Source organism: Symphalangus syndactylus, chromosome 1, assembly GCF_028878055.3.
Source record: "Symphalangus syndactylus isolate Jambi chromosome 1, NHGRI_mSymSyn1-v2.1_pri, whole genome shotgun sequence".
NCBI lineage: Eukaryota > Metazoa > Chordata > Mammalia > Primates > Hylobatidae > Symphalangus > Symphalangus syndactylus.
The window spans coordinates 114,586,024-114,613,552 of NC_072423.2; the positions used below are offsets into that span (position 1 = coordinate 114,586,024).

The 27,529-nt window shown below is 43.6% G+C and overlaps 2 protein-coding genes and 2 long non-coding RNA genes across 5 annotated transcripts in view; 1 reads left to right on the forward strand and 3 right to left on the reverse strand.

Moving 5' to 3' along the window:
* LOC129483088 (uncharacterized) overlaps positions 1 to 15,904 on the forward strand; it is a 44,457-nt gene extending 28,553 nt beyond the window's left edge. Inside the window, exons 3-4 of the long non-coding RNA XR_008657891.2 lie at positions 8,517 to 8,690; positions 14,843 to 15,904. This is a non-coding gene — a long non-coding RNA (uncharacterized lncRNA). The remainder of the gene's footprint in view (positions 1 to 8,516; positions 8,691 to 14,842) is intronic.
* Positions 1 to 27,529, reverse strand: part of LOC129483080 (uncharacterized) — a 118,097-nt gene that overhangs the window by 56,644 nt on the left and 33,924 nt on the right. The gene's annotated exons all lie outside the window — the stretch shown is intronic.
* Positions 5,419 to 9,185, reverse strand: CCR5 (C-C motif chemokine receptor 5). Its single transcript, XM_055279886.2, has 2 exons — positions 8,946 to 9,185; positions 5,419 to 7,037 (listed from the first exon to the last, which is right to left on the reverse strand). Exon 2 carries the CDS (start codon positions 7,024 to 7,026, stop codon positions 5,968 to 5,970), a length of 1,059 nt encoding a protein of 352 aa, XP_055135861.2. The 5' UTR covers positions 7,027 to 7,037; positions 8,946 to 9,185; the 3' UTR covers positions 5,419 to 5,967.
* Positions 18,639 to 26,253, reverse strand: CCR2 (C-C motif chemokine receptor 2). 2 transcript variants are annotated; one of them, XM_063611011.1, is made up of 4 exons: positions 25,943 to 26,253; positions 24,217 to 24,348; positions 21,655 to 22,646; positions 18,639 to 20,436 (listed from the first exon to the last, which is right to left on the reverse strand). In XM_063611011.1, the coding sequence occupies exons 3-4, from the start codon at positions 22,593 to 22,595 to the stop codon at positions 20,253 to 20,255; spliced, it is 1,125 nt and encodes a 374-aa protein (XP_063467081.1). In that variant the 5' UTR covers positions 22,596 to 22,646; positions 24,217 to 24,348; positions 25,943 to 26,253; the 3' UTR covers positions 18,639 to 20,252. The 2 variants fall into 2 exon arrangements, with proteins under 2 accessions (XP_063467081.1, XP_055135850.1); XM_055279875.2 differs by lacking the exon at positions 24,217 to 24,348.

Here is a 27,529-nt window from a genome sequence, read left to right on the forward strand (position 1 = left end):
AAAAGGGAGTAAGTTAAAATTATTTCAAAAATTATTTTCCCTTTTCTCTTTTCCTCTTGTACCCCACTTTCTACTTAGCCCTTTAGAAATGCAAATCTCACCTTTTACCTCCCCTTCACCAGACATTCTTTACAGGGCAAGTTCATCTAACTATATGCTCCAAGACAGAACTTTCTAGAGAGTTAACAGCTGATTTACAGACCAAAACATGACCTCCATGGAACTCTCACTCTCCAGGGGGTTGCCATGGAACTCACCCTCCAGAAAGACAGGTTGAAGGCATGCCCACTATCCTCTCCCACATAGAGAGTTTTAGGCCACTTTTTCAACTTATTTCTGCCTATGAAAGTGCCAATTCAACTGCCTGATAGATCAGGCACCATGCCAGTATGCAGACCCCCCTGCCCTTGCTCACTTCCTCCCCGCCGTTTCAAAGTGCCTGCTTTCTGCTCCAAAAGCAAAGCAGTGCATTTACTATTATTTATTTATTTATTTATTTATTTATTTATTTTGAGACAGAGTCTCACTCTGTCACCCAGGCTGGAGTGCAGTGGTGAGAAGTCGGCTCACTGCAACTTCCACCTCCCAGGTTCAAGCGATTCTCCTGCCTCAGCCTCCCAAGTAGCTGGGATTACAGGCACCTGCCACCACGTCTGGCTAATTTTTTGTATTTTTAGTAGAGACAGGGGTTTCACTATATTGGCCAGGTTGGTCTTGAACTCCTGATCTCAAGTGATCCGCCCTCCTCAGTCTCCCAAATTGCTGTGTGAGCCACCACACCTGGCAAAGCAGTGCATTTAGAGGCAGGAGCCTGCACCTCTTCCCTGAAGGAGGTTTGGAATAAATCATTTTCTTTATACCTGACCTCGCTCTTGTTAATTGGATTCTGCAAGCAGCGAGTGACTAATCTGCGGTTCAGTTACAATAACAATAATAGAGAAAGGAGAGTGCGAATGATAAAGAAATTTACCAACATCAAATCACATTTGATTATTTCAAACACTTGGTACCCACAATCATCAGATATACAGGATTATAGAGAGAAACAAGGGAGGAGCTTGAAGCATTTTATGCATTATGAAAAATGCTTAGTCACAAAACATTTTCTGATCTTGTTGCAAGGTCATGAGATCAGCACACTGCAGAGATTGGTCTGGGTGTTGGAATCTTCATTCCATGACAGGCATCAACCTGTACCCCGAATGGAGACTCCTCTCGATCTTCAGAAATGATGAATGTGAGCTGTGCACTACCTACCCTGAGCCACTGTGGAAATACCTCTTTTTCACAACTGGAATGGTGCTGGCAGAGACAAACATTAAACAGCTGAATGTGAAAAGCCTCCTCATGTGTCTTCTCCATGGCCAAGGCTGGAAGTTGAACACCCTTGCTGGTTTGCCAATTTGGCCTCGCGGGGGCAGTATGACCCAAGGCTTGCCATGGCTTCCTAGCTTGAAAAAGATTCACACTCTTCCATGAATGCTTTAAAAAAACTAGTGACCACCCAGAGAAACAAAAATAAATCCCCAAAACACGACAGAATCACAATGACACAAAACGGATTATCAAACCACGTAGTAACAATAAGGAGGCAAATAGAAGTCAGTCTTGTAAAACTGCTTATAGAAAATAAGGAAGGAAATATATATTATATGCATGCATATTAATATAAAGATATAGTATATGTCATATGACAATATATATTAATTACATAAAATATGTATTTGTATATAGAATCTTAAATATTAAAGGTTGACTCTGTTTTGGAAAAATACAAGCAACTTTTACAGTGAATTTTATTTCAAAGTAAAGTAGCTATCGAAATATTTTCACGTTTTTGCCTCTTCTGTTCAGCCTTATCCTCGAGGGTTGTGGAAAATCTCCACGTACTCTGACAATGAGTAAGTGGATGTATTAACAAGCTACAAAGAACGGCAGTTAGAAAGTCCATGATTTGTCGGCCGGGCACGGTGGCTCATGCCTGTAATCCCAGCACTTTGGTGGGAGGCAGAGGCAGGCAGATCACGAGGTCAGGAGATCGAGAGCATCCTGGCTAATACGGTGAAACCCTGTCTCTTCTAAAAATACAAAAAATTACCCAGGCGTGGTGGTGCATGCCTGTAGTCCCAGCTACTCGGGAGGCTGAGGCAGGAGAATTGCTTGAACCCGGGAAACAGTGGTTGCAGTGAGCCGAGATCGCACCGTTGCACTCCAGCCTGGGCAACAGAGTGAGACTCCATCTCAAAAAAAAAAAAAAGGAAAGTTCATGATTTGTTTTCCGGTTCACATTTCTGCTTCTAGCCCCCAGGGTAGTTGGTGGTAATTCTTATGTTTTCATTATAAGTGTTAACACTTGAGCAGTTATGTTCATGTTTGGAGCTCTATCTCTTCCCGTGATAGAAAATAAATGATTTGTAAATTTAATCATGACAGTGGAAATGCCAATGCATCTTAATTTATTCAGAGCGATTTAAACTAAGAACCCCTGGAGTACAAAATGTAAACAGAATCCCAGTTTATGAATTTGCACATTATTCTTCCTAAGGACAGTCACCTCTGCTTTGACTTTATCCATTGCATGCAATCTCCTCTTTGATAGAGACCTCTGGGTGGAGACAGAAGGTACATTCACCGCAGAGATGGTGAATAAAGTCAGATCCTGAAGGTCGTGAGTTCAAACTCCAAAGAGTAAAGGCATGGGCCTGGGGAGATAATGGGGACGGGCTCTGGAAAGGCTGGCAACACTGCAAATAGCTTTTCTTTGTGCTAACGTTGGAAGACATTTAATAAGATGGAAAAGGAAAAAGGAGCAATTGACATGGCTGCGTTTATGCCAGCCGTAAAAGCTGATACCTTCCAACCTCCCTGCTGCACTGCCTTCCTCCTATGGGATGGATCTCCCTTCTCCACGGCCCCTTCCTTCTACCCTAACCCCAGCTCGCTCCTGCCCTTCCTTGGTTCATTCTACCTTTTAGCCTAAGAGATGAAAGGCAGTCCTTCAAGTCTTGGTAGGGAGAAGCTGCCCTTCTAGTCAGATCCAGCTGTTCTGTCTTCTGCTCATTTCATGCACCTCCAAATAGGACCATGGGCAACTTTTGCATCTGCTGCCCATGACCTGCGCTGGGAGATGGGTGTGCAGTGACTGAAAACCAGCATGTTCAAAATGTGAATGTGACCCAGATGGGTCCCCTCCACCTGTAGCACCTGTCCTCTCTCAGGGTAAGAGATTCGTGCACATAAATCCAAATGTACATGATTGTCATCACTGCAATTAGAGCCAAGTTTTGGGGAGGGATTTTAAATGAAAGAAAAGCATCCTCATTCTCACATATGATGTGCCTACAATTCAGGGCTGCGGGTAAGTGACCAGGCCATGACGTTGCATGTCTTCTTCATTTTCAGACATAGACAACTAACTTATGGCACCGATTCTCTTTTTTAAAACATGGCAATTATTTTGAGTAGTGGAATTAAAATTTGAATTTTAAAAGTTTTCAAGTCAATTGCTCAGCAACCTTACTCTTAGAGGTACCTTCTGTAAATAGAAACTATTCTGGCAATTTGTCTAAGGAAAAGGGTCAATTTTAAAAATTATTTAAAAGAAAATACAAAACTACAATTATCTCTGTCTTTGTATACACCACACACACATGCACACACACTAAGGAAGAAAACAGCTGCTTATAAAATGCTTTGGCAGTTTTATGTGCTATTCTCTAAATGTACACTTGACTGAAAGAGCAAGAATATAATGAATTATTTTAGAAGGTGTTTTTATTAGACGCATATTTTCTTTCAAGCAATTTGTAACTTTCATATACATAAGAATATGCAAATACTGAGATGTCAGAATGTCTTTGACTTGGCCCAGAGGGTAGGGTCCTATGCTACTCTTGCACTCTCCACAACTTAAGAGCAAAAGGAAAGACATTTCCCTTCATTGCTTCCTGCTGACAGCCACAATGCTCGCCGTTCATATTCAGAGGCTGAGAAAGTCAGTAGCACCTCTTATTATTCTGACATCTTCATTCCCTGAGTAGTTCTCACTACTTTCTATTCCCTCACCTTACCTGTACTGTGATGGTTTTAGCCATCCCCCAAATTCAAAACAATCTCAAGTATGTGCACAATCATATGAGAAACAACAGAAAAAAACCCCTCTCTCTCCCTTTGAAATGAATATACCCAAACACTAAGGGGTATATTCGTTTCAAAGGGAGAGAGAGAGGTTTTTTCTGCTGCTTCTGGTTTGTCTGGAGAAGGCATCTGGAATAAGTACCTAAGGCGCCCCCCACCCCCATTCAGCCTGAAATACGGAGGCTGGTAAATTGTACTTTTGTGGGTTTTAAGGCTCAAGGCAGCTTGTTTCCAAATGAATATGTCCCTTCGCTCCTTTGCCTATTGATGGTTAAATGCAGAAAATGATACCTACACTGGTGTGCACCAGGCAGGCAGCATCTCAGTTTTTCAGGCTTCCCTCACCTCTATGGGACCTCTTTGCTCAATGCTTTGCTCAGTGCTGTCCCTGAATGAGTAACTAAGAGTTTGATGCTTATTGAATGTGTAGTATGTGCTAAATGCTGCCTGTGGTTGCCTCATAGAATCCTCCCAACAACCCATGAAATGACTACTGGGTAATCAATCCTCACCTAGATCTCATGTGTGAGCTGAAGTATGTTCCTAGACCTCACACCTTGTGTATTCATAAATCTAGTCTCCTCCTGGAGACCGCTCAGTATTTGAGCTGGGATGGGAAGGAACTCTCTGAAGTCAGAAGCATTCAGTGAAAGACAGCCTGGAGTCTGGGTGAGACTGTTCAAGCTCTGCAAACCAGACCCATCCTTTCACACCAATCCCTCTTCTTCTTGACCTAAACCTCCTCCTCCTCCTTCTGTGCTTGATGTCTTTTCAAGGGTTTCTCCAATCTGCTTGAAGGCTAGGGATTCTCTCTGACTCCTCTCTGCCCCTCACCTCCAACCCAAATCCACTCCAGTTCTGCTGACTCTGCATCTTCATATGCTGCATGAATACCTCCCTCCTTCCCATCCTCACGCCTTGAGCTTAGCGGAGGCCATCCTCACCCTGACCTGAGGGCTGTTGGTGGTCTCCTTGCCCTAAATGCTCATCCTTCCTGACCCTCCTTTGGCCACAGAATAAACCTTCTGCAACACCAACCAGGATCTCCCTGCTCAGCTCACGACTTAGACGGAGCAATGCCGTCAAGGTTCTTCATGATCTAGCCTTGTCCTTCCTTCCCAGGTCTTCCCAACCAGCTCTGTCTCCTTCTACAGCCAAGCTTGCCCATGCAGTGCTTGCAGTGAGGCTTCTGTCTCTGCCAGCAATAGATGATCCAACTCAAATTCCTTCTCATTTAAGAAGCTTCCCCAGCTCTCCCAGGCCACAAGGCTCTCGCCTGGTTCTAAAAGTCAGTGAAACTTATTAACCATACCTTGGAGGGAAATCACACATGAAAGGTGTCATTTCTTAACTAATCATATTCATATCTTTTCTCCCCATAGCAAGACAAAGACCTGTTTTAAACACATTTACAACCTATATGTTGCCTTGTACAAGGTAAAAAGTGTACATTTCCGAAATAATTTTGGTATTTCTCTTCAGGTCACTAAACTCAAGAATCAGCAATTCCCTCAGGCTTTCTTTTTAATATACATAAGGAACTTTCGGAGTGAAGGGAGAGTTTGTCAATAACTTGATGCATGTGAAGGGGAGAGAAAAAGGTTGCTGTTTTTCATCAACATATTTTGATTTGGCTTTCTATAATTGATGGGCTTAAAAGATCTAATCTACTTTAAACAGATGCCAAATAAATGGATGAATCATAGACCCTGTATAACAGTAACTTCTTTTTAAAAAGACCTCTCCCACCCCACCCCCAGCCCAGGCTGTGTATCAAAACCAAGCCATGTGCACAACTCTGAATGGGTCACCAGCACACTTGAGTCTGGGTCACAAGCCCACAGATATTTCCTGCTCCCCAGTGGATCGAGTGTAAACTGAGCTTACTCGCTCGGGAGCCTCTTGCTGGAAAGTAGAACAGCATTTGCAGAAGTGTTTGGCAATATGCTTTTGGAAGAAGACTAAGAGGTAGTTTCTGAACTTCTCCCCAACAAAGGCATAGATGATGGGGTTGATGCAGCAGTGCGTCATCCCAAGAGTCTCTGTCACCTGCATGGCTTGGTCCAACCTGTTAGAGCTACTGCAATTATTCAGGCCAAAGAATTCCTGGAAGGTGTTCAGGAGAAGGACAATGTTGTAGGGAGCCCAGAAGAGAAAATAAACAATCATGATGGTGAAGATAAGCCTCACAGCCCTGTGCCTCTTCTTCTCGTTTCGACACCGAAGCAGAGTTTTTAGGATTCCCGAGTAGCAGATGACCATGACAAGCAGCGGCAGGACCAGCCCCAAGATGACTATCTTTAATGTCTGGAAATTCTTCCAGAATTGATACTGACTGTATGGAAAATGAGAGCTGCAGGTGTAATGAAGACCTTCTTTTTGAGATCTGGTAAAGATGATTCCTGGGAGAGATGCAAACACAGCCACCACCCAAGTGATCACACTTGTCACTACCCCAAAGGTGACCGTCCTGGCTTTTAAAGCAAACACAGCATGGACGATAGCCAGGTATCTATCGATTGTCAGGAGGATGATGAAGAAGATTCCAGAGAAGAAGCCTATGAAATAGAGCCCTGTCAAGAGTTGACACATTGTATTTCCAAAGTCCCACTGGGCAGCAGCATAGTGAGCCCAGAAGGGGACAGTAAGAAGGAAAAACAGGTCAGAGATGGCCAGGTTGAGCAGGTAGATGTCAGTCATGCTCTTCAGCCTTTTGCAGTTTATCAGGATGAGGATGACCAGCATGTTGCCCACAAAACCAAAGATGAACACCAGTGAGTAGAGCGGAGGCAGGAGGCGGGCTGCGATTTGCTTCACATTGATTTTTTGGCAGGGCTCCGATGTATAATAATCGATGTCATAGGTTGGACTTGACACTTGATAATCCATCTTGTTCCACCCTGTGAATAAATAAAAAGTGATCTTTTATAAAGTCCTAGAGTGTATTTAGTGGCCCACCATGAATGCAAACTGTTTTATATATCAATAGGTTTTTAATTGCATACATAGACGTCTACATTGAATGAACTCCCTTTTTGGCCAAACAATGAAGTTTCATAGTGAAAGGAAGGTTTGCTGCTAGCTTCCCCGCTCACTAGATGGAGATCTTGGCTCTGCTGGGGGAATTCATGAAAGCATCATCTCACCAAATAAAATCTGGTGCTCTATAGCACCACGGAGTGAATGAAGCTTTGATAACAATTTTAGGAAACTGGGTCAAGCATGGTGCAGCTCAGCCTTTTTGTTGCTGTTGTTGTTGTGAGAGAAGGTCTCACTCTGTCGCCCAGGCTGGAGTGCAGTGGCACGATCATGGCTCACTGCAGCCTGGACCATCCCGGGCTCAAGCAATCCTCTCACCTCACCCCTCCAAGTGGCTGGGGACTACAGGCACCACCACGCCCAGCTAATTTTGTTTATTTTTATGGAGACAAGATCACACTATTTTGCCCAGGCTGGTCTCGAACTCCTGGGCTCAAGCAATCCTCCTGCCTCAGTCTCTTAGAATGCTGGGATTACAGGCATGAGCCACCATGCCCGGCTGCAACTCAGTCTTAACATTTTTATTGACCAAGCTGGAGTTAGCCCACAAAGAGCATGCACTATGAGCAAGCCAGTAATAATTAAGAGGCCTCGAGGGCACATACTGGATGCCAATCACTGTTCTAAGCGTCATACACATTCATTCATTTAATCCTCAGGGCAACCTTATGAGGCAGGAAATATTTTTCACATTTTGCAGACAAGGGCCTTGAAGTACAGAGAGGGTGAGTAACTTGCTCAAAGCCACACAGCTAGTGAGCAACCGATTTTGAATGCAGGAAGCCTACACTCTTAACTACCGTGCTACCCTCCCTCTCACTCCTCGAAAAGAGAATTAAAAGGCAAGACCATCAGATGTTTGGTGCCGTGATGTAGTCAGAGTGAAATGGCCGGATGCCCACGTCCCCCGAGAAGGTCATACATGCCAACAGCCCATTGTAAAATCCTCACATTTTCTGTGAAGTTTGTGTTTGTAGTTTCTGAGTTGCCACAATTAAGAGTTGTCATACATACCCAAGAAATAATAAAATAAAAAATGTTTCGTCTGCCACCACAGATATTCGAATGTCATGCATTCTGGGTAGTTTAGTCTTATAACCAGCTGTCTTGCCTAGTCTATTTAAGTTCAGCGGCTCTAGCTGAGAATTTTCTCTTATTAAACCCTGTGAGTCTCAAACTCCCTGCGTCTTAGACTAGGCAGCTGGGAGAAGCCCCTAGAAAAGCTCATTTTTAATTTTGAACCATAAAGAATTATATACTAACTGTGCCATGAAACTGATATATTAGAGGAAAATTTTATTTGGCGTTTGTAATCTGATATTAATTTGGACCATTTTTAGGCTTCCCTCTTGTCTGGAGGAAAAAGAAAAAAGGGAACCAATCTTAGACACAACTTCTTGTGGGCACATATTCAGAAGGCATCTCACTGGAGAGGGTTTAGTTCTTCTTAGCAGAAGATGAGATTTCAAGATTTCAGCCAAGACTCATCTCTCTGCAAATCTTTCTTTTGAGAGGTAAGGATTATTAGTTATTAAAATACTATTGCTCCCTTTAAAGTCTTTCACTCATAATCATGTTTTGTATCTTTGATGTTATAACCATCTGAAACTCATTCTAAACTCTGACTCTTTCCTTATCTTAAAGATTATATTTTAAGATAATTGTATGAGCGCTTGGTGTTTGCCAAATGTCTTCTATGGGTTTCCTGTAAAGTCTTTTACTCATCTCAGAAGCTAACTAATAGGCCAAGCAGCTGAGAGGTTACTTACCGGGGAGAGTTTCTTGTAGGGGAACGGATGTCTCAGCTCTTCTGGCCAGATGAGCTGTGCAAATCAGTCATATAGACAGTATAAAAGTAGGAAATGCTGTTTCTTTTGAAGGAGGGTGGAGTTAAATAATTAAGTGTATTGAAGGCGAAAAGAATCAGAGAAGAGTTCTTCTTTTTAAGTTGAGCTTAAAATAAGCTAGAGAATAGATCTCTGGTCTGAAAGTTTATTCACGGGCTTTCCTTACTGGATTATTTTGTTTTTGTTCTCTGCTCATCCCACTACACAGAATCTGTTAGAAAATATAAAGAATAAAGGATATTAGAGCTAGAAGAACATTTACATTCATCTAGTTAAAAGCCCACAGTTTAGTAAAAGAAATTACTATCCAAGAAGCAAATGATTTGTACAAGATCACAGGGCTTTTCAACAGTAGGGCTAAAAGGTTAAGAAAATTCTGATTATCTTAAGAGTTGCTGTCAATTAAAGCCAACTTAAACCAACTTTAAATGTAGAGGGGGATCCTGGACTTCACATTAACCCTGTGCCCCCTTTTTCTCCACTCTCCCCGTATCCCCTATCCCACCCCAACCCACACACAGGTGCTCACCACCCAATATTATTGTTCTCTGTAAACGGAAACAACCTGTTGTCTAAAGAGTTTTAACTATGGGCTCACGGGTGAGCTAAACAGGTTTCCCATCTTTTTCTGGACCCAGGATCCTAGTGGGGATTTTCACTCTGTTCACTATTTTGTTACCCTTCAAACCAGTAAGCATTTATGAGGACTCACACTATGCCAGATACACAGGTGGCAGGATTCTTCACTCCAGATATAATCTATCTGGAGCTATGAGAAATTTTCCACATGACAGAAGTACATGGTCAAGTTCAGGTTCTTTATGACTATACTATATACAGTCATATCAAGCTCTCTTGGTGGTTGGTGACATCTGAAAATCTCAAGTATTGTCAGCAGAGCTGAGAAGACAGCAGAGAGCTACTCCTGAGCCACAGATGCCCTCTGGGCTTCTGTGACCTTGGCTCTAGAATAAAAAGCTTTGGCTTGTGATCTCTAAGAAGGCAAAGGAGACCCTAAACAGCAAAATTACGTGCCCCCAATCCTACAGAGGCAGCCTAACCCAGGGGTTAAGCCAGTGGCCTCTGTAGTCAGACCGCCAAGCTTGAAACCTGTCTTACCCTCAGCTTTCTCATCTGGGTATTGGGCTGAATGACAGTAGTCATTTCATGAGTTGTTGGGAGGATTCTATGAGGCATCCACGGCCAGCATCTAGCACATACTATGCACTCAGTAAACATCAAACTCTTAGTTACCCTTTCAGCAATCCTTTGTCAGAGAGAGTTTATTTAATTAAATCCTAATAAAATTGGTTCACTGGAGTCTCTGTCTATAGCAGATTAGTTTCAGCAAACTAGAAGCTGACAAGGTAAATCTAATTGCTGGTGCTTGGAGAATAGAAAGAAATGACTGCTTGGGAAAAGCCAGAAAAGTACAGAAATAGCCCAGCGATCAAGACACCCCCACCCCCGCCCCATATAGGGACATATGTCTGTGTTACAACAGACCTCAGTAACTGATAATCATAACAAGGACAGTGAATCATCGAGAAAATGTTCAAGTTCATCCTATATGTGCAATTCAAAAGGCATTGATTAAGAACTGTAGTCATGCTGTTGGGTTTGACCTCCAGCTTCATTACTACTACTTGGCTCTGACCAAATTATTGAAGCTCTCTGCCTTAGTTTTCTTAACTGTAGAGTGGAGGTTTTAAAAAAAACCCAAATACAAACTTAATACGCCTGTGGTGGAGATGGAATAACAAGTGTAGAGCCTTTCGGGCACCCGCCCTCGGGGGACTGTTTAAGCAGGGAAATATAAAGTGTGCTTTTGAAAGAGTTCAAAAATAGGTTAACAAATAAATTAATATAAAATTTTATAGAAAATAGATAACATAAATACAACTTCGGTTTTTAGAAAGATAGCCTTGTATTCACTGGTAATCCACTTGTGCAGAACTCCCGGAGGCTGCCGGACCAACACTGTATTTCTGTTTGTGGCAATTGCTGGTTCTTACTTTCACCATGCAGAGCTGAGGCTTTGCCATGTTCTGTGTGTCTGTCATTAGGGTAGTGGAGGGTGTGAAGACATACTCACCCCCAGAGGGCAATGTGGGCTAGCGGAGCAGGCTCGGAGTCACACACACTGTGCTGCTGACTTGCTGTGTGACCTTGGCAAGATACTTCCACTGCCCAAGCTTCCATTTCCTCATCTGTTAAATGACGTGCTAGACCTGGGGCAGCTTCCACCCTAAATACTACATGATTCCACGGCCAAGTTGGTTTGAAAAATATACGCTAGATGGGAAACAAGGTGAGGATTCATAGGCTGAAACAAGGAAGCACAGCTTTGCAGTGTGTGTTACTCCACTTTTGTGTTTCTGGTCCAGAGGTGTGTTCTAGTAACCACTCAGGACAGGGGGGTTCAGCCCAAGGATTCACATGAAAGTGGGGACCCATGGGAAATTCTTCAGCATTTAAATGAAATGTTCCGGATACAATAATGACAACAAGCTAGCAGCTTATCGTGCTGTGCCTTAGTTGCTTGGTGTCTGCTACTCTACTTTGTCCCTCTCAGTTTGCATGGCTCTTGTTCTCTTTTTATTATTAAATACATTCGGACTCCCCATAGGAAATGAACTTTTGATCAGTTTGTCACTCTAGACTCCATGCCCATATTGGAGGGTGTTTCGTGCCATCCCTCCTTTTTGGGGCCTTTTTGTCTTTAAACAGCTGCTCCATGTCTAGTTACTGCACCTATGTTCCAAGCATTGCTTTGCTGTCTCCTTGCCCACACCATTTCTGGACCATATTTTCAGAGCATCATCAACAGGATGGGGAGAATGTTAATTATTCACTTCGGGTGCAAGGGCCAACTACATGAGCACAGTGAGCAGGAACCCTGCCATACAGCAGCTGTTGTGAAAATCCCTGGGGCCTGAGTTGACGCCTGGTCAATATCAGTCAACAGTAAGATGGGCTGTAAAAAGAGCAAATGAATCTTTTATTTTTAAAAACAAATGTCTAGGCTGGCTGCGATGGCTCATGTCTGTAATCCCAGCACTTTGGGAAGCCAAGGCGGGTGGATAAGTTGAGGTCAGGAGTTTGAGACCAACCTGGCCAACATGGTGAAACCCCATCTCTACTAAAAATACACAAAATTAGCTGGGTGTGGTCGTGCGCCCCTATAGTCCCAGCTACTCAGGAGGCTGAAGTGGGAGAATCTCTTGAACCCAGGAGATGGAGGTTGCAGTGAACCAAGTTCGGGCCATTGCACTCCAACCTGGGTGACAGCAAGCTCTGTCTCAAAACCAAACCAAACAAACAAACAAAATGTCTAATTATAAAACCAACACATGCTCATTGTATAAAATTGGGAAAAACAGAAAAAAGGAAACACTTAGGTACATTCTCACAGTATCAAAACAATGTCATTTAAAACATGATGTTTCAATCCCGACTTTTCCCATGCACTTTTAGATTAATTGTTCTCACGCATGTACCATTCTGTAGGCGGCTCCTTTTTTTTAGCTAAAGATTATAGTGTAAACATTTTCCTATATTATTAAAAAATTCTTTATAAGTGTAGTTCTTTATTATTTTTATTGAGGAAGAACACACTTAGTGGTACAGCTTGGTGAGTTTTGATATGCATACATGATGTAACTACCACTCCCGATCAAGATGATAAGGAACATCCCTATCACTTCAGAAGGTGCCTTTTGCTCCACCCGGAGGTAAGGGCCACTCTGTCTTCATAGAGATTAAATGAGCCTGTCTTTAACTTCTATAAACGGAATTACAGATACTGTCCTCTTTCCTGTCTGGCTTCATTCATTCAACAAAATACCCTTAACTATATTTAACAGAGCTCTGTCATCAGACAGTCGGGCTCTTCCCGTTGTTCAGTCATGTGAGAAGTGTCACACTGATTGTCACCATCAGTGCTCTGATATCCCTGTCAAGAAGGACGCTCTTCCTGTCCCCAGAGCCACCTTTACCAGGAGAGCCAGGGAGTCCCCATGATCCTCACAGAAATAGGAAGAATCCACCCCCATCCAGTGCCACGCTTTGTTACCCATGTGCCTCAGCAATGACACTTGAGTCTTATGACACCCACCAGGAGACAGCCTCTTTACCTTCTGCCTCAGACACCTATCATCGTGGGTGGGTTGGGAACTCACCATGCTGTTGTCTCCATCCCTGCCTCTGTCCTCTAGACCTTTCCCAGGGTAACCCACTTCCCAGCCCATGGACCACATCCCCCATGAGGATTTGTGCATTTCATCAAACCAAGTGGACACATGCAGGCTGTCTACCTCATGGATTCATTAGATAGGCTCAAACCTGGTGGGAGCCCCTTAGCTCAGCTGAGAAGTCTTCTGTATGCGTTTAGGGGATTTCTTTCAGATCAGCATCTAGGCGTGAGGCTAGCGCCATGTAGGTACAGTGACAGATGTCTAAGCTAACAGTTCAACAATACAATAGACTCACTGTGATCTTAAGTGAGTCAGATCATACCTGGAGCTCTATACTCAGCTCTGCACATAACACGAGATTATGTAGGACATTTCCGGTTGTCCCAGAACTAGCAACTATGGCCTAAGGCTGAAGGCAAAGAAGTGTTATGTACTCACAGTTCCAAAGAAAACCACTGACACCTGGGCTTAGACACCTCTCCCAGGGCTTACTAGAAGATGACAGCACCAGCCCTGTATCCACACCCATCACATCAACTCCTCTCACTCCGGTCTGTATATGGAGGCAATTAGGATAACGAATGGACTGTAGAAGTGGGCAGGATTGGTGGGGAAGCGAGTGAGGGCACCTCTCCTCAAAGCCAAGGAAAGGGGCTCTGAAGAAACCATATGAGGAATGGGGACTTGCAAAAGGAGAGGCCAGCATGGGTGGGGCCCCCCCTGGGCAGCAGACAAGCTGAGCGGGGGAGTGGGGATTGGAGAGAGGTGATAGGGGTAGAGATAGGGTATGTAAATGGGGCTGCAAGGATCAAGAGTGCCCCTGGGTCAAGTGGCTACCACAGGAGGGAACTGGGCAGGAACTGTCACATTGGGTCCTACTTTCTGGGTGAGACAAGCCCAGCACCCAGAAAATGGTGGGTTGGAAGAAGTCAAATCAAAGAGATATCTCACATGTCTAGATCCATATGGAGCCCCCACCATCTCTAGGCCCTTGGATGTGACCACACAGTGTGCCTGCCACTCTGGGGCATCTTGACCATCATGGAGTGGACTGTGGCAGTGGCCAGTTAGCTAAAGAGGTTTAGGCACACCTTGGTGAGATTGTGAGTTCAGTTTCAGACCACCACAATAAAGCAAATATCACAAAAATAACTTTTTTTGGTTTCCAAGTGTGTATAAAAGTTGTGTTTACCCTATACTGTAGTCTATTAAGTATGCAATAGTATTATGTCAAAAAAAAACCAATGTGCATACCTTAATTAAAAATATTTTATTGCTAAAAATGCTAACCATCATCTGAGCCTTCAGCAAGTCATGGTGTTTTTGCTGAAGAGGATGGTGGTCTTGTTTTGATGTTGATGGCTGCTTACTGATTAGGGTGGTGGTTGCTAAAGCTGGGGATGGCTGTGGCAATTTCTTAAAATAAGATGACAATGCAATTTGCCACCTTGGTCGACTCTTCCCTTCACAAAAGATTTCTTCATACCATGTGATGCTATTTGATAGCATTTTACCCACTTCTTTCAAAATTGGAGTCAATCCTCTCAAACCCTGCCACTGCTTTATTAACTAAATTTATGTAATATTCTAAATCGATTGTTGTCATTTTAACCATGTTCACAGCATCTTCACTAGGAGGAGATTCCATCTCAAGAGACCACTTTCACTGCTCATCCGTAAGAAGCAACTCTTCATCTGTTCAAGTTTGATCATGAGAGTGCGGCAATTCAGTCACAACTTCAAGCTCCACTTCTAGTTCTAGTTCTCTTGCTGTTTCCACCACATCTACAGCGACTTCCTCCACTGAAGACGTGAACCCCTGAAAGTCATCTATGGGGGTTGGAATCAATGTCTTTCACACTCCTGTTAATGTTGGTATTTTGACCTCCTCCCATGAATTACAAATATTCCTAATGGCATCTAGAATAATGACTACTTTCCAGAAGTTTTTCAATTTGCTTTGCTCAGATCCATCAGTGGAATCACTATCAATGGTAGCTATATAAACTATATAAGGATATATATATATATATAGCTATTTCTTAATAGCCTTATGAAATATATTTCTTAATAAGACTTGAAAATCTTGGTCCATGGACTGCAGAATGGATGTTTGTGTTAGCAGGGATGAAAACAACATGAATATTCTCATACATCTCCAACACAGCTCTTGAGTGACACGGTGCAGAGCAGTAATATTTTGAAAGGAATCTTTTTTTCTGAGCAATAGTTCTCAATAGTGGGCTTAAAATATTCAGTAAACCATGCTGTAAACAGATGTGTTGTCATCCAGTCTTTATTGTTCCATTTATGGAGCACAGATAGAGTAGATTTAGCATAATTCTTAATGACCCCAGGATTTTCAAAATAGTAAATGAACATTTACTTCAACTTAAAGTCATCAGCTGCATTCACCTCTTAAAAGAGAGTCAGCCTGTCCCTTGGAGCTTTGCAGCTTGCATTGACATCTCCTGTCTAGCTCTGAAAGTCCTGGATGGCAACTTCTTCCAACATAAGACTGTTTTGTCTACATTGAAAATCTGTTGTTTAGTGTAGACACTTTCATCAATTATCTTATCTAGATTTTCTGGATAACTTGCCACAGCTTCTCCCTTTGCACTTGCTGCTTCATCTTGCATTTTTAGGTTATGGAGATGTTGTCTTTCATTAAACCTCACAAACCAAGCTCCACTAGCTTCAAACTTTTCTTCTGCAGCTTCCTCACCTCTCTCAGCCTTCATAGCATTGAAGAGAGTTAGAGTCTTGCTCTGGATTAGACTTTGACTTAAGGAAATGTTGTGGCTGGTTGGATCTTTTCTCCAGACCACTCAAATTTTCTCCATATCAGCAATATGGCTGCTTTGTTTTCTCTTCATTTGTGTGTTCCCTGGAGTAGAACTTAAATATCCTTCAAGAACTTTTCTTGTGAAGTCGCAGTTTGGCTAACTGGTGCAAGAGGCGAGCTTTTGGCCTTGACTTTCAACATGTCCTCCTTACTAAGCTTAATCATTTCTAGATTTTGATTTAAAGCGAGAGACGTGGGACTTTTCCTTTCACTTGAACACTTAGAGGCCATTGTAGGGTTATTATTTGGCTTAATTTCAATATTATTGTGTCTTGGGCTGGGCACAGTGGCTCATGCCTATAATCCCAGCCCTTTGGGAGGCTGAGGCAGGTGGATTGTTTGAGTCTAGGAGTTCAAGGCCAGCCTGGGCAACATGGCAAAACCCCGTCTCTCCTAAAAATAGAAAAAAAAAAACAACATTACCTGGGTGTGATGGTGCACACCTGTAGTCCCAGCTTGGGAGGCTGAAGTGGGAGAATCACCCAAGCCCGGGGAGGCAGAGGTTGCAGTGAGCTGAAATCACATCATTGCACTCCAGCCTGGGCAATCAGAGTGGGACTCTGCCTCAAAATATATATTAAAAATATATATATACATATATATTATTGTTATATATATATATATATATATATATATATATATACTATTGTGTCTCAGGAACAGGCAGTCAGTGGAGCAGTCAGAACACACACAACATTTATTGATTCTTTGCCATCTTATATGGTGCACTTCGTGGTGCCCCAAAACAACTACAATAGTGACGTCAAAGATCACTGATCACAGATTACCATAACAGATATAGAAATAATGACAAAGTTTGAAATATTGGGAGAATTACCAAAATGTGACACAGAGATGCAAAACAAGTACATGCTGTTGGAAAAACAGCACCAATAGACTTGCTCGAGGCAGAGTTGCCACAAACCTTCAATTTGTAAACAACAACAACAACAACAAAAAACAACATCTGTAAAGCACAATAAGACAAGATATGTCTATATTTGCCCTTTTTCCTAACACTCCTGTCCCACTTCTCAATGCTAGTCCATGCCTAGAAGAGGGAGGTACAAGAGTTCCCCACAAGGTAGACCACTAGGCACGTGCTGTGGAGGGTGGAGCAGGAGGGGACATAGGGAGAGAATGCTCTCCCTCCTCTAGGCAGGGCCTTCCAGAATCCAGTCGATCCTAAGGCCCCGTTGAAAAAATGATTGGAGAGAAATGAAATAATTTCATATTGTGAGCTGATTACATTAGGATGTGTTATAAGGGATAGTATGAAATAAGATGTTAGTGCATGCCCTTACCCTTGCTTGCTGAGCTGCTGGGCCCACAGAGCCTTTCAGGTGCTGGGAGGGAGAGGTTTTTCCCAGCATAACCCTCAGCTCACGTCTCACTGTGGCCCCAGGCTGGGGCTGCCAAGGCCAGACTTTGCATTACAGGACTCTGTTTACACACACACACACACACAGTGCTGAAGTGGCAATGTCTGAAGAAATTTCCAGCCTCATTGCTCCCATGCCTGGAACCAATCTCTTCCCCTCAATTCATGCACTGTCTTCCAGAGGTCAGCTCACCAGCCCATACTCCTCTTCCCTCACAGTGTGGCCCCTCTGGGTGGCCTTTGGTGGTTTTTCCTGAGGGCTTATCTCACCTGAGGCCTTTTCAATTTGTCAGGGAAGTTTTCATAATGAGCAAAAACAAAAGAGGAAGGAAGGATGGGCTCTTGAAGGTTTACTTTCTGGAGGCTTCGGGGCCTCTTTGCAAAATGCTCCAACCTCCCCAGCTGCTGGGGATATCACAGATCAAGGGGGGTGGCATGGGGTGGGCTATGTCAAGACCCTTCCTTACCAAAAAAGTCTTCAGACACTCATCCCTCAGAATGATGACCTTCCACCTTCCACCTGCTTAACTCGAACAGCCTACTCAAATGTCCCCAGAATAAAGGAGACCTGAGGATTCCACTTTAGAAAGAGAGATGGCTGGCATTTTTTTTTTTTTTTTTTTTTTTTTTTTTTTGAGACAGAGTCTGGCTCTGCTGCCCAGGCTGGAGTGCAGTGGCCCGATCTCGGCTCACTGCAAGCTCCACCTCCTGGGTTCATGCCATTCTCCTGCCTCAGCCTCCCAGATGGCTGGCAATTTTTAAATGGCAGTTTCTTTGGCAGCAATAAAATCCTGCTGTGGCTGTTATTCCTATGATGCAAGACTGTCATTGCATTAGTCACTCTGTCCTCCAGGCTCTCAGCACTTTTCACGGTTGCCTCTGTTCCTGCCCTGCACAGCGCACTGTGACTGTGCACAGGACCTTCTCTACCCCTCCCACTCGGCAGCTGGCTCTGGACTTGGAGGTCTAAAGGACACTGGCATTAACATCTGTCTTTCTGCTTCCAACCCAGTCTGGCATAGGTAGACCCTCCGGGGTGCTTGTCGTATTGAATTCCATGATGGAAAATAAATGGATAGTTTTCCAGATTCTATATATGAAGTCACTATATACCACATGTCTTCATCGATTTTTGTGCTTCTTAACAAACAACCCCTAAAACTCAGTGGCTTATCACAGCAAACACAGACTTCTTTTTTTGTTTGTTTGTTTGTTTATTATTATTATACTTTAGGTTTTAGGGTACATGTGCACAATGTGCAGGTTTGTTACATACGTATCCTTGTGCCATGTTGTTTTGCTGCACCCATTAACTCGTCATTTAGCATTAGGTATATCTCCTAATGCTGTCCCTCCCCCTCCCCGCCACCCCACAACGGTCCCCGGAGTGTGATGTTCCCCTTCCTGAAACACAGACTTCTTGCTCATGTTATATGTGGCTGCAGCTCCCTGTGTCTTCTCATTCACCAGGGCGCACAGGCTGAGGGTTGTGATCTGGAATGGGCCTTCCTGTGGCTGAGCAAGAGGCTCTGCTTGGATGAAGCAGATGTCACTTCTGCTCACTTTCCAGCAGCAGAGCCAGTGGTGGAGTGCATGGGGTATGTGGCCTGTAGGGCGCACTGCAAGTCACACCACAAGGGCAGGTGTGTGTAATCACACAGGGGAAGAAGTGAAAAGTTGTGAACAAAACACAATCTTCCACACCACAGTGTAAAAAAACAGCCAGTTGTTTTTAAATCTTTTATCAACACAGTTATAGCATTGATTTATTTTCCAAATCATAGTTTTTAAAAACACTATTTACATTTCATCACCATCAAATTAACATTTTATGCATTTATTAGGATAATACAAATATATGAAGGTGAAAGTTCTGCTTTGTCCCCTCTTCTTTCTGAAACCTTCTTTAGCCATGTGCCCTGAAAGCAGAGCCATAGTCCAGCTTGGGAGTCTAGTTCCCAAGTTGCCTGGTTCTAGAAGCCCAGTGCTTCTTGCTTGTATCAGATCAAAAACACACTGGGCAACATAAGAACATTCTTAACTTGGCTCGACTAAGAGGAAAGTCTTTGCTTACTTCAGGGAGCTCCTCCACCTTCCATTCTTTACCAATAGGGTTTAAAAGCTTTGATTAGAAGCCAACTTGATTTAGGAGTTCCCACTGGCCAAATAGGGAACAATATGAGCATCAACAAGGACATCTGCGAAGCACTGAAACACTCGAATGTGATTAAACGCATGACTTCAAAATGATACAAAATAAAACACAAACGGCTTTTGACAGCAAGCCTGGGAGAATGGAGATCCAGCTGAGATGACAGCGATGGAGCGTATACTGTGATTCGAATGACATCATTACTTAGATGCTGCATCCACATAGGCTAATGTGCCCACAGATCACACACTTCCAATCCCGCCAATCAACAACTACTGGGTTGACTCAGCAGTCTCCCAAACACACCACCTGCTCCAAATTCTTAAGCTCAAAGCTTATCTCTGTGACTAATACAGCATTTTCACGTTTGACATGACGGCAACTCAAACTAACACTTTGCCACATTTACAAGTTGCAGTTTTCAGCTTTAATTTTATTTTTACTATTTAAAAACAGTCTGAGCTCTATGCCTGTATCCAAAAATGAGGAACTGGAAGGTAGTTTGGAAAATACTGTTTTCCAACCCAGCTGGAGTCTCTCTCCTGTCAGCCTTCCTGCCTGGTAACGTAGACACCGAGATTCACACTGTGAATCAATCAGACATCTGTGAGGCCAGACATGTGATTCCCAAAGCAGAGATCTGTCATTCCTGTCTCTAGGCTCCTTCTCTGCCCTGAAGACTGGCTTCAGGGGCTCTGCCAATTGACTTTCCTTTTCCACTACCATCAAGGAGTCCTTGTGTAGTTGCTTTCACATTCTTTCCTGGTCTCACTCCTGGGCCTCCACACACTGGTTTTTGGAGTGGGGCAATCCTACAGCCAAGAGCTATGTGAAAAAGGCTATGGGGAAACAGAGAAGAGTGAGGGGAGTGGCAAGGCAGGGAAAAGCAACCACAAAACAAATCAGCTCAGATCCAGACAAGAAACTTTACTGGGTTCTGATGCAGCCTTCCTGGCTCTCCACTTAGTTGATTCTGGAAATAGTTCTGCAGTGGTTCCACACGATCCCCATCCTTTGCTCCTGGTGAAGGAACTCATCATTCTCCACCCCCTTCTCATAATCACTACCTCCTGGAGAGATCAAGCAAGAGCCTATATATACATACATATAGATATAGATATATAGCATATACATATATTAGCATATCATCTTTTATAAACAAAAATTTTCTGAATTTTTAGACAGGGGTATGTGGCCAAAGAAGCATCTGAACAATGGAGCATGATATTTCATAGATTTCAAATGTAGGGTGCATGGTTGCCATACATAAACCATAATAAAGCAAAAATGTGTCATGCACTTATGCAAAAGAGAATCATCGGACTCCACCAAAACTCCCAGGTTATTGCAGTTCCCAAACTCTCCCTGACCTGGTGAAGCCTTCAAGGTTAACTACAGGTGGCAGACGGGGCTAAGGACCAGTATCATCTCCCGGCTGAATGCGTGAGCCCTTTGCTCACCTTTGTCTTTGTCCAGGCTCAGCCATGCTCATGTCTCCCTCCTTCTCCTCTCAGCCCTGACCCCACTATCCCTCACTCCCGTTCATCTGTGCCTGTCACATTCTCTTCTTCACCTCCAGCTGGCCCTTGATTTCAAGACATTGACAGAATCAGAGATTGAGTGAAGAAATTATGAAGACTAGAAAAAGACGATTAGCACAAGGTAATGAGGCATTTTCCAGGAGCTGAGATGAGCTTTCTGGAGAGTCAAAGTCTCTACCCACAGTTTTTCTGGATTATTCCCTGAGCACATGTTGGATATGCATTTAGTGGCATAGTCTGTATCAGTACACACAGCCCTGAGGTTCCTGGGCACCTGCTTTACACGTTTCTATTGTTCAACAAACCCTTGAAGTTTGTTGTTATATACAGACCGTTATCTCTCTTTATAAGCAACAATCAAACTGCTCCTCGTTTTATAAACCAGCCGAGACTTCCTGCTCCCCAGTGGAAGGCGTGTTTGTTGAAGTCACTCCATCCACTGTCTCCCTGTAGAAAACTGGACATTGTTTGCAGAAGCGCTTGGTGATGTGCTTTCGGAAGAACACAGAGAGATACCTTCTGAACTTCTCCCCAACGAAGGCGTAGATGATCGGATTGATGCAGCAGTGCGTCATCCCAAGAGTCTCTGTCACCTGCGTGGCTTGGTCCAGTTGACTGGTGCTTTCACAGTTACTCAGGCCGAAGAATTCCTGGAAGGTGTTCAGGAGAATGACAATGTTATAGGGAGTCCAGAAGAGAAAGTAAACAATCATGATGGTGAAGATGACCCTCACTGCCCTGTGCCTCTTCTTCTCGTTTCGACACCGAAGCAGGGTTTTCAGGATTCCAGAGTAGCAGATGACCATGATGAGCAGCGGCAGGACCAGCCCCAAAATGTTCCTCATTATTGTGTGGAAATTATTCCATCCTCGTGGAAAATAAGGGCCACAGACATAAACAGAATCTTCTTCCTGGCATTTAGTAAAGATGATTCCTGGGACAGAAGCAAACACAGCCACCAACCAGGTGATCACACTTGTCACCACCCCAAAGGTGACCGTCCTGGCTTTTAAAGCAAACACAGCATGGACAATAGCCAGGTATCTATCGATTGTCAGGAGGATGATGAAGAAGATTCCGCCAAAATAACCGACGTGATACAGCCCTGTGAATAATTTGCACATTGCATTCCCAAAGACCCACCCATTTGCAGCAGAGTGAGCCCACAATGGGAGAGTAATAAGAAAAAGCAGATCAGAGATGGCCAGGTTGAGCAGATAAATGTCAGTCAAGCACTTCAGCTTTTTGCAGTTTATTAAGATGAGGACGACCAGCATGTTGCCCACAAAACCAAAGATGAACACCAGCGAGTAGAGCGGAGGCAGGAGTTGGGCCCCGATTTGCTTCACGTCAAATTTATGACAGGGAGCACCGTAATCATAATCAAAAAAGGTGGTGACTTCTTCACCGCTGTCGTTGGTATTTCTGATAAACCGAGAACGAGATGTGGACAGCATGTTGTGGATGTACTGGGGAAATGCGTCCTTGTTCAATCCACTTTCTCTGTTCTGTAAACAAAGAACAAAATGATGACCACACAACACAAACACCAAAATCCATGATCTTCCAAATAGTCTGGTACCATGTAAGCAACTTCCCAGTCTTTGGCCTCTCCTTTGCAGCCATCTCCCTGAAAGCATGTGTGCCAGTTCCTGATTTGCCTTTCATTCCTAGTAGCAGACATCAATGATTTACCCAACAGCCATTTCCCAACACCCTTTGTCTTCCCCAGCAAGCCCGATTCTCATTTTCAGGCTAAAAGCACTGGGCGTTTGTTTTCTCTGGCTCCTTTGCAGGTGGTGCATAGGTCTGTGACTCATTTCTGGACCATAATATGAAAAGGGAGTCTGCTAGGGGCTTCTGGGAAAGCTCTTCTTCCCTGATAAGACAGACACAAGAGAACCCTCCACCTGCCCCTCCTGCTCTGGCAGCATGCCTAGTGAGGGCGTGGTGCCATGAATGGAAGACCTAGAGAACCATGAGAAGCCAGGCAGAATCCTAATATCACTGAGTCCTAAACCCACCCTTGAACTACTCATCTTCTGCTTTCTTTCTTTTTTTTTTTTTTTTTGAGATGGAGTCTCGCTGTGTCTCCAGGCTGTAGTGCAGTGGCCATGATCTCAGCTCACAGCAACCTCCGCCTCCTGGGTTCAAGCGATTCTCCTGCCTCAGCCTCCTGAGTAGCTGGGACTATAGGCGCGCACCACCATGCCCCGCAAATTTTTGTACTTTTAGTAGAGATGGGGTTTCACTATGTTGGCCAGGATGGTCTCGATCTCTTGACCTCCTGATGCACCCGCCTTGGCCTCTCAAATTGCTGGGAGAAAAACAAGCCCCTGTTTTAAAGCCATTATGAACTGCATTTTCTGTTCTCTGAAGTCAAAAATGTTCTAACTGATGATTCTCTCAACTTTCTGCCTCCATCATCCTGCCAAAACTTCTCTTGTTAAGATTGCAGTGACAACCCAATTTTTCCAATGCCCTGGTTTTATTCCAATTCCCCCCTCTTCGAGCATTTGATCCTTCTGCTAATTTACAATTCTTTTTGGCTTCCAGATGGGAGGGGCTGTGCCACCACTTTTTATTCATAATCTTCGCTGGCATCTCCTCCCCGTGCCCACACCTTAAGATTCCCCAGGCACCACACTTAGCTCTCACCTCTTTAATTTTTTGCCTCTTTATCCTTGCTACAAAGTTCTTCCTGAATAGTATTGTCTAACCTCATGGTTCCTACTCCCTTCTATGCTATTGTTTTCTAAAGCTCTGTCTTCAAGCTCCAGCTTTCTCCTAAGCCTCAGAGTTGAATTTCCCATTGCCTGCTGCATATCTCTCCATGCATGTATTCATTGCATCAACACTTACTGAACACCTACTATGAACCATACTCACTTTTAGGCACTGAAGTGAGCAAAGTGGGTATCATGCAGAGACCTCAAATTCAACCCATCCCAAATGGGGCACCCCTGAAAACTCCTCCCACTTATGGATTCCTCCATTGCCTAAGAAGCAAAATCAGGCATTGTCCTGGGTCCCTTCTCCTTCTGAAAATTAGGAGCCAGTTTTTGGAGCCAAACAAACCTGGATTCGAATCCTTATAGGCAGTGTAATCTGGGGCCAATTACTCCTTCAAGTGCCAATTTCTTTGTGTATAAAATATTAACTATGCTGAGTTGCTGTGAAGATCAGTGGAGTAAGGACTTAGGACAGCATCTGGCACAGAGAAATACCCTGTATTATTATCATGTCATTTGAGTTCCACCTCATAGATGCCTCTCAGATTCATCCCCTCTGCACTGCTTTCAACTGTCACTTTCTTGCTTCATATACTCCTCACTCCTGGCTTTGTTGTAGTCTTTCCTTTGCTCATGGCTCATCTCAAGCCATGTTCCCTCTCAACCTACCTTCTCTTAAGTTGAAATTGAATAGACACTCTTAGCTTAAAACCTCCAGTAGCCCTATGACTTATATGTGGTGCGCTTCAAAGATAACGTCCAGACTGCCCAGCACAACATCTTTTCTGAGTTTGCCTCTTCTCAGCCTCACCTCCAGTCCCTTCTCCAATCCCAAATCCTGTGCTTCAGCCACAGTCATCTTCTCTTCATTTCCCCTAAACTCACCATGTCCTTCATGCTTCAGTGGTTTTGCAGGTCTTTGCCCCTCTGCCTAAAATGGTTGATGAGCCTCTATTCACCCTTCAATACCTCCTGCTCAAATCCCCCTTCTCTGTGAAGCCTAATCTGTATCCTCTGTCAAATTACTCTTATCACGTAACACTGCATGCATCTAGATAAGCACTTATCATGTTATCTGCTACACACTGCATGTTCCTCAAGATCAAGGACTGGATTATGCTTTTATTTCCAGCTCTTATGCTAGTACCTGGCTAAAGGAGGCACCAATAAATATTCACTGAATGAGTACATAAAACTCTTTATAATAAGAACTATAAGCCCTAACATCATCAGGACTTGATTCTCAAGAATTTTTTTTGCTGGCAGTGACTGTGAATTTTTTTTCCACCCACCTGTGTACCTTATCCTTCCATTTCTCTTGCAATTGACACTTTTCAGAAGTCTTGTATTTCATATCACTGAGCCAGATTATTGAAACCTGGAGAAGCTAAATAAGACCCCTGATCAAAGTTGGAAAAAAATGCATCTGCCTAAGGAATCACAACTGTGGTCATTAATTCGGTGCTCCTGAAGCTCAGGTGCTATGTTAAATGCTGTGCACACATTACTTAATTTCATTTTTACAACTGGCTAGCATGTAGCTTCTACTACAGTGAACAACGAGCAAGATGCCTGAAATGTGCTGTCCTAGGTGTCATTTCAAGTGTCAGGACATGTCACCCAGAACTGATAGAAATCTATCTTTCAGAAAATAAATTCCTTACTTCTGCCTCTGTGGATCTCCTGAGTTGAGGCAAGGGACACATTCTGGTTCAGAGCTTGGATGGACCTATATTTAGACTAACAGTTCCAGCTCTTTAACATCCTTGGGTGCTCAGAGGGGCAGAGTGAGCCCCTGGGTGTGTGGAGAGGTGACTGAGCAGAGTGGCTGTCCTGGCCTTGCTTGCTGCCCACTCTCCCCCATCACCTGCTGCACCCTGCTCTTCCTCAGGGTTTCTCTAACATCTCCTGGTGCACATGCCACCCCCACCCCTGCCTCTCATCTTGATCATTCCCCACAAGTGCACAGGCTTTGCAGTTCCCCAGGGTGTACCCAGACCCAGCATTTCCAGCTTTGAGATGTGTTGAGCCTATGAATCAGAAAGTAATGGAAAAAGATGCCCACAACTCACCAGCTTGTGGCTTGTCTCAGGCAGTCCTGGTATGTCAGGCTTCTCAGCAACTGAACCAAACAGATCTAGAGGTAGAAACTTGGTATGCAGAAGTAGGAAATAAAGTTTCCTGCAGAAAGAGAAGGCGGAGATACAGGGCAACTAATGGTAAAGATTTGAAAAAAAAATCAGAAAAATATAGTTCTTCTTTTCCAGTCAGGAACATTGTACATTGGGTTGAGGTCTCCAGAACAGGGTTACTTTTGAAATCTTGCTTATGCAACCTTGAGTGTGAGTCAGGCAAACCCTGTACATCTGCTCCTGTTTCTAACGACTCTGAGCTTCTTTATCTTGTGGGTCTTTATACCTGGAACACTTCCACTCTCTGCTCTCCTACTAGTGATAATTTGCATGACATGAGCACAACAGAATGTTTCATTTTCCAGAGAATAAAGGGTGTTGGTGACAGTGGAGGAAATATAATGAGGTTTTACTGTGATCATGTGTGCTGGTTTCAGTGGTATCATGGATTTAGAATCCGGTTAGAAATTTCATTTAGATAACACTTTAAAATTTTTTAAAAATTTAATTCACATAATAATTGTATATATTTATGGGACACAATGTGATGTTTTGCTACATGTATACATTGTGTAATGATCAAATCAGGGTAATTACATATCCATGCTCCGAAACATTTATCATTTCTTTTGAAATAATACTGATATTGAAAATCCTCTCTTCTAGCTATTTAGATATATAGAATTCATTATTAACTACCGTCACCCTACTGTGGAGCAGAGCACCAGCACTTGTTTCTCCTATCTCATGGCCACTTTGTACCCGTTGATCAACTGCTGCCCATTCTCACCTCCCCTCTTTCCTCCCCAGTCTCTGGTAACCACTGCTCTACTGTCTGTTTCTAAGATAGCAACTTTTTTTTTTTTTTTGAGATGGGGTTTCATTCTGTCACCCAGACTGGAGTGCAGTGGCACAGTCTCAGCTCACTGCAACCTCCACATTCCGAGCTCAAGCCATCCTCCCACCTCAGCTTCTTGAGTAGCTGAGATTACAGGTGTGTGCCATCATGCCCAGCTAAGCAACTTATTTAAAAAAAAATTCCACATAAGAGTGAGATCACGTGGTATTTGTCTATCTGCATGTGGCTTGTTTCACTTAACATAATATCCTCCAGGTTCATCCACATTGTCACAAATGGCAGGATTTCAAACTTTCTAATGAAAAGGAAATGCTAAATTATCTCTTGTGTCAGGAACGTCCTTAGCAAGAAAAACCTCAGTTATTTTAAATGCCCCTCCTTGGAAAGACGTTTTGTTAAAAGAAAATGTAAATTCTGCAATGGGGACATCATACTAGGAGCATTCCTAAGATTGTGCAGAGAACATGGTGTCATCTAAGTTGGCCCCTGGCGCTTTCTGGAATCCAGCAGACACTGGAGGCAGGATCTCATGCTGTGGACTTGGCAAGTTTCTAAGTTTCCATTTCCCAACTATGAGATATGAATAACAAGACTGGGGGTCTGTGAGGGTAAATGGATCTAAAGCAGCTAGAGCAGGGTCTGGCAGGCATTCCACAGGTAACAAACAG